The 11,077-nt window shown below is 37.5% G+C and overlaps 1 protein-coding gene across 3 annotated transcripts in view; it reads left to right on the top strand.

Moving 5' to 3' along the window:
- Window positions 1-66: 66 nt before the first annotated feature.
- Window positions 67-11,077, top strand: part of WDHD1 (WD repeat and HMG-box DNA binding protein 1) — a 60,784-nt gene continuing 49,773 nt past the window's right edge. For all 3 annotated transcript variants that reach the window (XM_057732522.1, XM_057732523.1, XM_057732521.1), the window contains exons 1-3: window positions 67-166; window positions 400-493; window positions 9,671-9,782. In XM_057732522.1, the coding sequence (XP_057588505.1) occupies window positions 417-493; window positions 9,671-9,782 (189 nt within the window). In that variant the 5' untranslated portion in view covers window positions 67-166; window positions 400-416. The remainder of the gene's footprint in view (window positions 167-399; window positions 494-9,670; window positions 9,783-11,077) is intronic.

The following is an 11,077-nucleotide window of genomic DNA, read 5'->3' as shown; positions in this document are numbered from 1 at the left end:
TCCCGGCGGCGGGCGCGCAGCTGACGCCTGCGCCGCGCGACCCGGGTCAGGAGCAGGCTGGGCGTGGGCGGGCCGGCGCAGGCGCAGTGTGGGCGCACGCGGAGCGCGGGAAGCGTCCTGCGCCGGCGCTCGCGCCTCCTCAGCTGCCTTCGGTCTCTGGCCTTCGGTGAGTCCTGTGTCCCGCTGCCCGCGTCCGTGCGGCCCGCCCGAGAGAAGCGTGTCCTCTTCCCGGCTTAGTGTGGGCAGACCGTTCCCTGTGTCCTCTTTGTGCCCCTCGGGTGGGGGAAAAGGGGGCTGCCGAGGGCGTGTCCCGCAGGAGCCTCACCTCCCTTCTTCCCGTTCAGTACCCCCGCTTTCCTGTCTTGTGACATAATACTAACTTTTGTAAAACACTTTCAGATAGGTAAAGGAAAAAAATGCCTGCCACACAGAAGCCGATGAGATACGGACACACAGAGGGACACACGGATGTCTGTTTTGATGACTCTGGGAGGTAAGGCACTTGGAGAAACGAAAAGAACGTTTCAGGTGTGAATGTTAGAACAGTTCTTGTGTGTCATGTAAGCAGTTCTGCCTAAAATGACTCATGCAGATAGAAATAAGGTTGAAATCTAAAATGGCACATATACTGTTCTGAGATTTACTGTGTAATTCGGACCAGCATGGTAGTTTTAGTATATCAAGAAAGCTAAAGAACGAGTGTGAAGTCTTACTTCCAGAGGAGCTGAAAGGATATGAGCTTTTCCCCACATTTCCCCTTTGTTCACTTTCTGTCTGCATCTCACAATATTATTTTGCTAGAATGGTAGCTGCCTGCTTGTCAGATTTAGTGGCCCATTCTAACTTTTCGATATTTAATCATCCCTTGCTTTTTGTGATGCTCTTTTTAAAATTGTTTTTAACTTTCTGACAGCTCTTTTCTTCTAATTTATTTCCTCTGCTTGATTCCTAAGTGGTGATATTTTCTCAGGGTTATTCTAGTCCTTGTAGAGAGGTATAATCAATAAAGTCTATACTAGGAACAGAAAAGAGTTTTATCTGAGCCAAACTGAGGACTATAGCTTGAAAGACACATATTAAGGATGCACTTGAATTGTGTTCTGTCAGACTACAAAATAGGGGAGGCTTATAACAGCACAAACTGCAAAATTACGTAAGTCATTTGTGAGAATTATAATTGGTGTTGGCAAGAAGTAAGGGTGCTTGATAAGTAAGAATTAGTTGGAGTCCAGTTTGGTTGCATAGTTATAAGAGGAGACCTTGAGACCATAAGGTTGCCGTTGGCAGTTAGTGCTAGCAGATATTGTTTTGAGAATGGCTAGTGGTATCCTTGAGTGTGATACAGTTCAGAAAATTCAAGTTCTTATTAATGCAGGAATGTGTCTAAAACCACATCCACAATCGCCACCCAGCTCCATTTTGAATGCCTGAACTACAGTTACTCCTTTTTGATTTTTAAGTGTATTCTGTTCTTTTTAAAGCAGGTGTACGGTGTATGTTTGACAGGCTGTAAGATAGATTGATCTAGTTAGCATAAAACTTGTTAAATCATGTATAAGCCACAATGATTTCCCCATACATCAATATGTGAATATTTCTTCCATCATCCCTTTTATCTTTCTAAATCCCATTCCTATGCAGTACTGTCCAGTTGTGTGGCTTCTGCTGTCACTCCTATATTGATTCATTCATTGAAAAAATATTTGCATGTCTACTCCACTGAGGGTTAGAGATGCAGTAGCACAAAGAAAGCAGTCTTTTCCCTTATTGACCTTAAGATCTTTGTAGGTTGACAGACATAAAGTACAAATTAATTGCAAAAATAAATGTACATTTAGAATTACACTTAGAAATATTAAGTGATATGTGCAGTGCTCAGTGTATATGAGGGGAAGTTGGTCTAGTTTGAGGAGGCAGGGAAGACTTCTCTGAGGAAGTGTTTCTTGAGATCTGAAGATTGAGTAGGCATTAAGAAATATATGAGATGGGCAATGGTGGCAATGGGGTGGTGATGTTGGCATTCCAGACAGAGGGAACACTTAAAATTTCCAGTGGGGTTAGGGACAATGATATTCTCAAAGGACTGAAAGAAAGCTAGCCATGCTGAAGTGTAGAGAGTGGTACAGAGACTGATGAGAGAGAAATTTGTGAAGATAGGGAGTGGGCATCCTATCCAAGGCCTTTTTGGGCCTTTTTAAGGAATCTCATTTTTATCCTAAAAGCAGTACGTTAAAAATTTGAAGCAGAGAGACATGATCAGACTTATTTTTGAAAAGATACATAGAGGATAATTTGGAAACTGAGCAGAAATGGATGCAGAGAGACTGTTAGGAGGTATCTGTATTAGTCCGGTTGAGTGTGATGGAAGCTTGGACAGAGTAGACATGGGTATGGAGAAAGAGGATATATTCAGGAAATATTTAAAAGATAAAATCAACAGAAGGAATCAGATATTAAGGATGAAGAAGAGGGAGGTGTCTGGGATAACATCTGTGTTTCTGGATGTTTGGGGAAATAATTGGCCATTTGCAGATACCTGAAACATTTGGAGAGGAGCATATTTCAGAGGTAGAACAGGGGGTGGAGATTATGGGTTTGCATTTGAAACTAGTTATTGTAAGATTTCTTTGAGACATCCAACTAGAGATGTAGACAGTTAGATAAATGGGTCTAAAGCTCAGAGGAGAAACTTGAGCTAGAGCTAGAAATCTACATCTTTAGCTGATACCTCCTGGAATTCAGGATTGAGGTCCTGGCTAAAAATCTAAATGTGAAAGTTGTCAATCTGTAAATGGTATTTAATGCTATGAACTTGGATGAGATCACCTAGGGAGGGAGTGAATGTATTTCTAAAAAAAAGGTTCAAGGGCTAAGCCCTGGGCACTCCAGAATATTTAGAGATCAGATAGGAGGGGGATCCAGCTAAAGAGAATAAGAAGGGATGGCTAGAAAAGTAGAAAATCAAGAGACAAGAATGGTATCAGTAAACCAAATAAGTATTTTAAGGGGGAGGAAATAATAAACTATGGCAAATGCTGCCAGTGGGTCAAGCTGAGCACTGAGAATTCACCATTAGATTTAGTGATGTGGAGGCTATGAATGATCTTGAGCCTTTTTTTTTTTTTTTAACAGAGTGTTAAGAATATAAGCTTTGTTGCAGTCGATTCAGGAGAATGGAAAGGGAGGAATTGGAGTTTTATGAGGATGACACTTAAAGAGTGAGGGTAGTCGGATAGGAATGTGGTCAGGAAAGGTGAGTTTTGTTTTAAGGTGAGAGAGGTTACAGCATATGTGTGAGTGGAGACGGTCCAATAGAGAGGGATAAGCGGATGTTAGAGTAGAAAGAAGGAGAATTGCTGGAGTGGTGTCTTTGAGAAGATGAGAGGAGCTACAATATAGTGAAAAGCAGGAGAGATTGGCCAAAGATAGGAGCATGGTCAATTTTATAAATAGGGAAAGAGCACCTAGGAGGGATAGGGAGAACATGTGGATAATATCTATAGATTGCTTCTGTTTTCTGAGTGAAATAGGAAGTAAAGTCATTAGTTGAGAGTGGATAGGAGGTAGAGGTTTGAAGAAAGAGGAGCAGATATGAGATAGATGGTTAGTAGAGAGGGAAAGTTGAATGGACTAGGGAAATGTAATTGCATTGCAGGGCAGCACTAAAGACCTAGTTCAGATTAGTGATCATGAATTTAAAGTGAGATCAAGTAACCCGGTTATGTGTTTTCTCCAACCCTATTTAGCTCTGTAAGTGCAAATTTATTAATAGGCAGAGAGTTGAATTTAACTAGGATTGGGGCTTTTCCAGGTAAGTATGACAAAGTGAAAGAAGGCCAAGGGATTTGAGAGTAATGCAGAGGAGTGATTTTAATGACAGACTATGGAATCTAAACCATATTAGGAGGGATGTGAGAATTTGAGGGAGTGAGAAACAGTGAAAGGTAGTTTCAATAGATTGTACATCCTAATAGAATTTAAAAATTGTTGCAGTTAGGATATTAAAGGTATAAGGTGAAACAGTAAGTGATTAAGATGCTTGAAGTTGAGATTATGAAGTAGTTGCAGTGTTGGTAAAGACAAAATCTAGGCTCTGACCATGGGAGTCTGAGATGGGGTGGAGGACAAGGTCAAGTATCAGGTTTCATCTACATGGATATTGAAAATACTAAGAATTATGATGGGAATAGTGTTGTTAGAGAAAGAATAACAATGAGTCTTGTGCTAAAAATCTTTAGGGAACAAGGAGGATTTCTCTTGAGGAATTTGTAGCTGGTCTGATGACAGTTTCAGGCCTTTTTTTTTTTTAAAAGAGAGAGTAGGGTATGGCAATAGAGTGGAAGTGGTAATGAAATGCAGGAAAGGCACACCTCCAGATCCCAGGGGGATGTAGAAAAGAAACCAGCCACCACTTAAGAGGGCTGAAGAGGAAGCAGTGTCTTCAGAGGAATGTTCAGAAAAAGCTGATTTTGCTGGTGGCTGACCACGAATCTCATGAGGCCTGAGGCTGAGTGGAAGGGTTAGGGAGGGGTGGTCAGATTAGGGCAAGAACATTGTTGTGGGAGGATGGAGGATCCAGATAGTGAGAAATGCCTTGGTAATCATTGGCTTCTTAGAGTTATGTCATAAAGAGGATAAAGGCATGATAGAATTAGTCCTTTGCTCAGAAACTTACAGTGGATTTCTTAATTTATCATCTAAACCAGGACACCCCCCATTTGAGAATGGGGATAAGTATTTCAAAGTAATTAAAAGTACAGGTTTTTTGAATTATTTATTGATTGGCAGATTATTCTGTTTTGGTAAGTCTGTAACATTTCTATTCAAAAACTATTTCAAAACAATTTTTCCTAAAAAAAATTTGCGACATTAAAACATTAAAAAATTTTTCTTCACATTGAATGTATAATCTAAACATTAACTTAAGTAAAATAGTCGTTCTTGGCATATATTCATGTACTTTAGTCAATTTTTAAAAATTAATTAATTAATTAATTTAATTGGCTGTATTGGGTCTTTTTTGCTGTGCACGGGTTTTTCTTTTAGTTGCCGTGAGTGAGGGCTACTCTTCGTTGTGGTGCGCGGGCTCCTCATTGCCGTGGCTTCTCTTGTTGTGGAGCACGGGCTCTAGGCGTGTCGGCTTCAGTTGTTGCAGCACATGGGCTCAATAGTTGTGGCTCACGGGCTCTAGAGCGCAGGCTCAGCAGTTGTGGCGCACGGGCTTAGTTGCTCCACGGCATGTGGGATCTTCCCGGAGCAGGGATCGAACCCGTGTCCCCTGCATTGGCAAGCGGACTCCTAACCACTGCACCAACTAGGAAGCCCCTAGTCAATTTTTTTAGTCTCTCTAACATGATGTAGCTGATATTTTTCTGAAAAATGTTTGTCACTATACTCATATTTATTTTTCTTATAAAACTGGCTGCAGTCTTCTTCAGAGTTGCATTTTATAGTTAATAGATTTGAAATGAGACCTTCAGTTAATTCTTTTCTTTAGATCATAATATTTTTCAATGAGAAAATACTCTCTTTAGGTTCTTAATACCTGGTAAGTTTAGAGCAAATTCTACTAAAGGGAAGAGTCTCATTTTTTAAAAATTTGCCTTACCTGAAATGGATAATATTTCATCTTCAGTAATTTTGTAGGTTCTGTCTTTTTACCTGCATGTATGTATGTATGTATGTATGTATGTATGTACGTACGTATTTTTAAAAGTGCCTATCTCACTTGTCTCACTTGTCTGAAATACAATCCAGGAATTCTTGTCCATATTGCTCCCAGACATTTTATTTTATTTTATACCAATTCTTTTTTTTTTTTTTTTTTTTAGTTGTATTTTTTATTTTTGGCTGCATTGGGTCTTCGTTGCTGCATATGGGCTTTCTTTAGTTGTGGCGGACAGGGGCTACTCTTCGTTGCAGCGTGTAGGCTTCTCATTGCGGTGGCTTCTCTTGTTGCAGAGCACAAGCTCTAGGTATGCAGGCTCAGCAGTTGTGGCTCATGGGCTTAGTTGCTCTTCAGCATGTGGGATCTTCCTGGACTAGGGATGGAACCTGTGTCCCCTGCATTGGCAGGCGGATTCTTAATCACTGTGCCACCAGGGAAGTCCTCATCTGCTTTTAGAATAACCTTTTTTGATAATAAGGCCTACAATGTTTTTAAAGACAAAATTCGCCAAGTAAGTTCTCTCTATGATTCCTTTGAATGTTTCACAAATTTTAAGCCTACTTCATTTCATTTTGGCACAGAACATAAATTTATACAGTTAAAAAGAGGAGGTCTATAAAAGATTCTTCCCAAGTCAAGATACTCCAAAGAGCAATCACAGAATTTCAAAATTAAATCATTCATCTTTTCACTGTTTAATGTACAGTCTGTTGAGTTCTCATTTGCTTCTGTGGAGATTGACTTTCAGTGTCTCCTCTGTATAAGCTGTTTTCATTAATTGCATTTCACTAAAAGCTTCAAAGGCTTAAGTTGAATGCTTTGATTTTGAACAAAATGCAACTAAGATTTAGAGAAGTTGCTTATAATAATAATAATAATACCACCATCATTATAAGAGACTTAGGTTTTATAGGGTCACTCTTCAGACTCAAATGTTTTAAAAATCTAGTGGATGATAGGCAGCAGAGAAAGTATCTTCACTGCTGAAGTATTTTTGTGTATTTAACATCAGTTTGTTACAAAAGTTTTGTTCAGTTATTCTGCATATAAATAAGATTATTTAAAAATTTGACAACTGTGGCTTCTGTTTTGATTGGTACATTATCATTGGGCACAATTATGAATTATAATTCCAATTCCAAGTACATTCGTGTTTCACAGATTTCTTTTTTTTAATTGAAGTATAGTTGATTTACAGTGTTGTGCCATTATCTGCTGTACAACAAAATGACTCAGTTATACACATATTGACATTCTTTTTTTTTGTATTCTTTTCCATTATGGTTTATCACAGGACATTGAATATAGTTCCCTGTACTATACAGGACAGATTTCTTAATTTAGTAAGAGTATTGTTTTTACTGCAGTGCTGTACTTTACCAAAATGTGTATTATTACCATAAAAATTAAGAACTTTATGTTTAGCACTGAACTTTTCAAATGAAGTTATATAGAACTCACAGTAATGTCAGATATTTCAGTTTCCATAGAATGAACTTCCAGAAGCTTTACTTCGTATCCACGAACTGAAGGAAAAAATAAACAATTACTGGAATTAATCTGACTGATTTTCTTTTTAAAACCTGATAACACTGATATAAAACCAGTATAATTAACTGTGTGGAAAGTTTTTTTACTAAGGGAGACAACATATTAATAGCTATTGCTTCACTTTTCATACTTGTACTAGAAAACTTAGAATGAAATATGAACAAAATTAATTTTGAACAACTGTTCATTTGTTTTAACACTGCTCTGTCCAACACAGTAGCCACTAGCCACATGTAGCTATTTAGGTTTAAATTAATTAAAATTAACTGAATTAAAAATTCAGTTCCTCAGTCACACTAGACACATTTTAATTGTACACTAGCCAGATGTAGACCATTTCCATCATCTCAGAAAGTTCTGTTGAACAGCACTAAATTCTTATGAAAGGTCATGCTTGACAAGATGTGCTACTGCAGAAGCAAGGTTTTCAGGCAGTCTCTAGGTAACTACTAACTTATGAAGTAGATGCTAATGCTTCTTCAGGAGTTTTGTGTCTTCTGACTTTGTTGTGGTTGGTGTTATTACTACATTTGCTTATGGTAAATGTCAACTAACTTTTTTTTTTTCCAACTAACATTTAGTTCAACTTATACTTTCCTCATCAGCTTCTTGAGAAGGAGAAATTTCATGTTACAACTTTTTTATTAAAATACTTAATGTATTTTTTCCATTTCATTGTTGCTGAAAGGGTTTTTGTTTTGTTTTGTTTTGTTTTTTTTTTTTTTTGCAAAATTTTAAAAGCATAGCCCACCATAAAATTAATATGTAGTTAGTTTTATTCCTACAGTAAATGACAAAAACACTGTGGAAGAATGTTCAGACTACTCCAAAAGCCCTTCAAAGGACTGTTTAACTCTATTTCTTGCGTACATTTCTCATTAATTCAGCTATTATTTCATTGTAATTTCCCACTGGTATTGCCAGCTGGTACCTGTAACTTCTCCCTCGGTGCACCTAGCTGGTAAACCAAATAGCCAGTAGGGGCAGGAATATGAAATACTTCTCCCATCACCACTGGAGACTGAATGAAATTGCTCTTTCTAGGGGCTTATGTCTATCTTGAGTTTTTTATCAGTTAACATCTGTTGTCCTAGAAAGGAGGTGTTATGTCACATCAAGAAGGAGTTGGAAAGGGAGAGATGGGTTATCACTGGTTGTCTTTCAGATTTACCTATATGTTGAGATGAGAACTATTCATTGCACGTGTTACACTACCAAACAAGATCATGGCAGAAGCTGAAAGTGCAAAGAAGTCTGTCAAACTCACCAATTTTGATGCAACTAATACTAATATGTTTTAAAGTGAAAAATCAGGACAAATGCCAAACCAGCTGGATGCATAAATGAGGAATATCCTGGGCAAACTGAGACTTACAGTTCTCTTCTTTATTTCTTATAGAACTGAGTCCAAGCTCCTCACTTGAACTTGGTCATCCTTACTTAGGATGACCCCAGTCTACTTTTTCCCCCTCAGTTTCCTAGCCTGGCTGCTCCATGTAGACTCCCCTATGCTTTGCTAACTTCATATTTTGGTTCATGTAGTTTTGTCTGTTTGGAACTGTCCTTTTCACCAATCTCAGCATACCCAGTCCTACTACCTGTCCTTTGACTTCACAATGTAAATACCACTTTTATTATGAACCCTTCTGCTTTTCCAAGTGGGAATTAATTTTTTTCTTCTGAACACCTATCGTTTTTAATATGGCTTTTCTTTGCCATTTACCTTTTTTTTTCTTTTTTTCTTTTTTACAAAATATTTATTTATTTATTTTGGCTGCTCCATGTCTTATTTGCGGCATGTGGGATCTTTGTTGTGGCATGCGAACTCTTTAGTTGAGGCATGCATGCGGTATCTAGTTCCCTGACCAGGGATTGAACCCGCTCACCCCTGCATTGGGAGCATGGAGTCTTACCTACTGCATCACCAGGAAAATTCTGCCGTTTACCTTTTTATTTTTGTATTTTATTTGTTTTTGTATGTGCCCAGAGAGGACACATACCGAATGAGTAAAAGCACTCAGAAAGCAAGATTTGAGACATGACAGCCATTTGAATAATCAGCTTTGGATAATTGATCTCTTGCATTCATCCATTTATTCATTCAACATTTATCAAAGCTTCTGTTTGTCAGAGACTGCTTTGTGCTAGAGACACATGGTAAGCAAAGTAGATCTGGTCCCTGTTGTTACAGAAATTACACGTTCATTTTTCTTACATTGTTGCAAATATATAAAGAATTTTATGTCAAGGAGAAACTGTAGAGAACATAAACTCACCTTTCATTTTACAGAATAGAAGGTTAACAGTCCTTGTTATTGAGGTTTATGTGTGTACAATGAGGAAACATTGGCTAATACCTTGATTTTATTAAAAAAGAGATAAGGTAGCATTCCAAAAAAATTAATAAGCCTAAAACTGGATGAGTTTTTAATGACTGTGTTTCCTTCACAGTTGTATTATAACTTGTGGAACTGATGGTGATGTGAGGATTTGGGAAGACTTGGATGATGATGATCCTAAGTCCATTAATGTTGGAGAAAAAGCATATTCATGTGCTTTGAAGGTATTAAAAACAATTACAGCAACTGATATGAAATGATATTGCCATGTGATGTTTTATCCTTGGATGAAAAATACTTTTATATAAGTTTTGAATACAGATATATAATACTTTTTTGTTTTTCTTATGAAATAATAATATTTTAAAAATGTGTAATAATGCCATAATTTGCCCCAAACTTTTACAGGTAAAATCTGAATGGTTTATTAAAAGTGATTAATGAATAGTAATGGTGAGCCAATTTAAATATATGCAGGAAATTATACTTTTATCTTTCAAGAGATTTAAATGTTCCTTTTTTTTTCTTTGAAAGAAAACTCAGTGCATTTTCAAATTTTTAGCTGATTCAGATAACTTGAGGAATTGTACTGGAAAAAACTGTTTCATTAACTTTTTCCAGATGTATACTTATTTCACATTTCTAATGTTTTATGTAAGGTAAATATGAGAATAAGATTTGGTTGGAGAATGGAGATATGTTTTTAGAAGGACTTTGCAAACTAAGTAGCTGAGCTTTTTAGTTATGATGAATTTTAAGTTGAGGGTATTGTATTTGGGTAGGAAAAAACATCTTTCTACAGAATTCATATTTTTTTCAAATCCAGACTCATTAAGGTAGATGAGATGGTCTTTAGATATTTTTTTTTTAAAGTCATTTGGAAAATGTGTTCCCAGGAGAAAAAATGTAAATGACCACTGTACATTAAATATGAGCTAAATCTCACTAATAAGCAGAGAAATGCAAATTGAACAATTGGATTTTTTTTTCCCTGTAAGATTGACAAGGATGAAAAATATTGCTAATCCCAATAAAAGTGAGGACTTGGAGAAGGAAGTGTTTGTACAGGAAAAACACTCTCCTTCTGTGTTTTCCCTTTACTCTCACACTCCCATGCTCACAGTGCATCTAATACCAGATGTGTGGGCTTTTCCCACATCAGTAAGTTCTTTGCAATACTGGGTGTCCTACAATTCAGTTCAATTTTGACATTAACTGGAGTTAGCTCACACCTCACAGGTTAAGGTCTCAGTCCCACAAGACTATCCCCCACTTCAGACACCAATCACAAGTATTCGGTCCCCAGATTACCTATAACTTCTATCCAACTTGGCTATAAATGGGGATTTCCATGACCACCCCTTTGGATAAGATCATTTGCTAGAACAGCTCACAGAAATCAGGGAAGTACACTTACCATTTTATTATCTAATAAAGGATACAGATGAATAGCCAGATGAAGAGAACATGAGGTGAGGTCTGGAAAATGGGGGTGTGGAGCTGGGGTGCACCACCAACC

Source organism: Hippopotamus amphibius, chromosome 4 (genome assembly GCF_030028045.1).
Source record: "Hippopotamus amphibius kiboko isolate mHipAmp2 chromosome 4, mHipAmp2.hap2, whole genome shotgun sequence".
NCBI classification, from domain to species: Eukaryota; Metazoa; Chordata; class Mammalia; order Artiodactyla; family Hippopotamidae; genus Hippopotamus; species Hippopotamus amphibius.
This window is presented reverse-complemented; position numbering and strand designations above follow the sequence as displayed.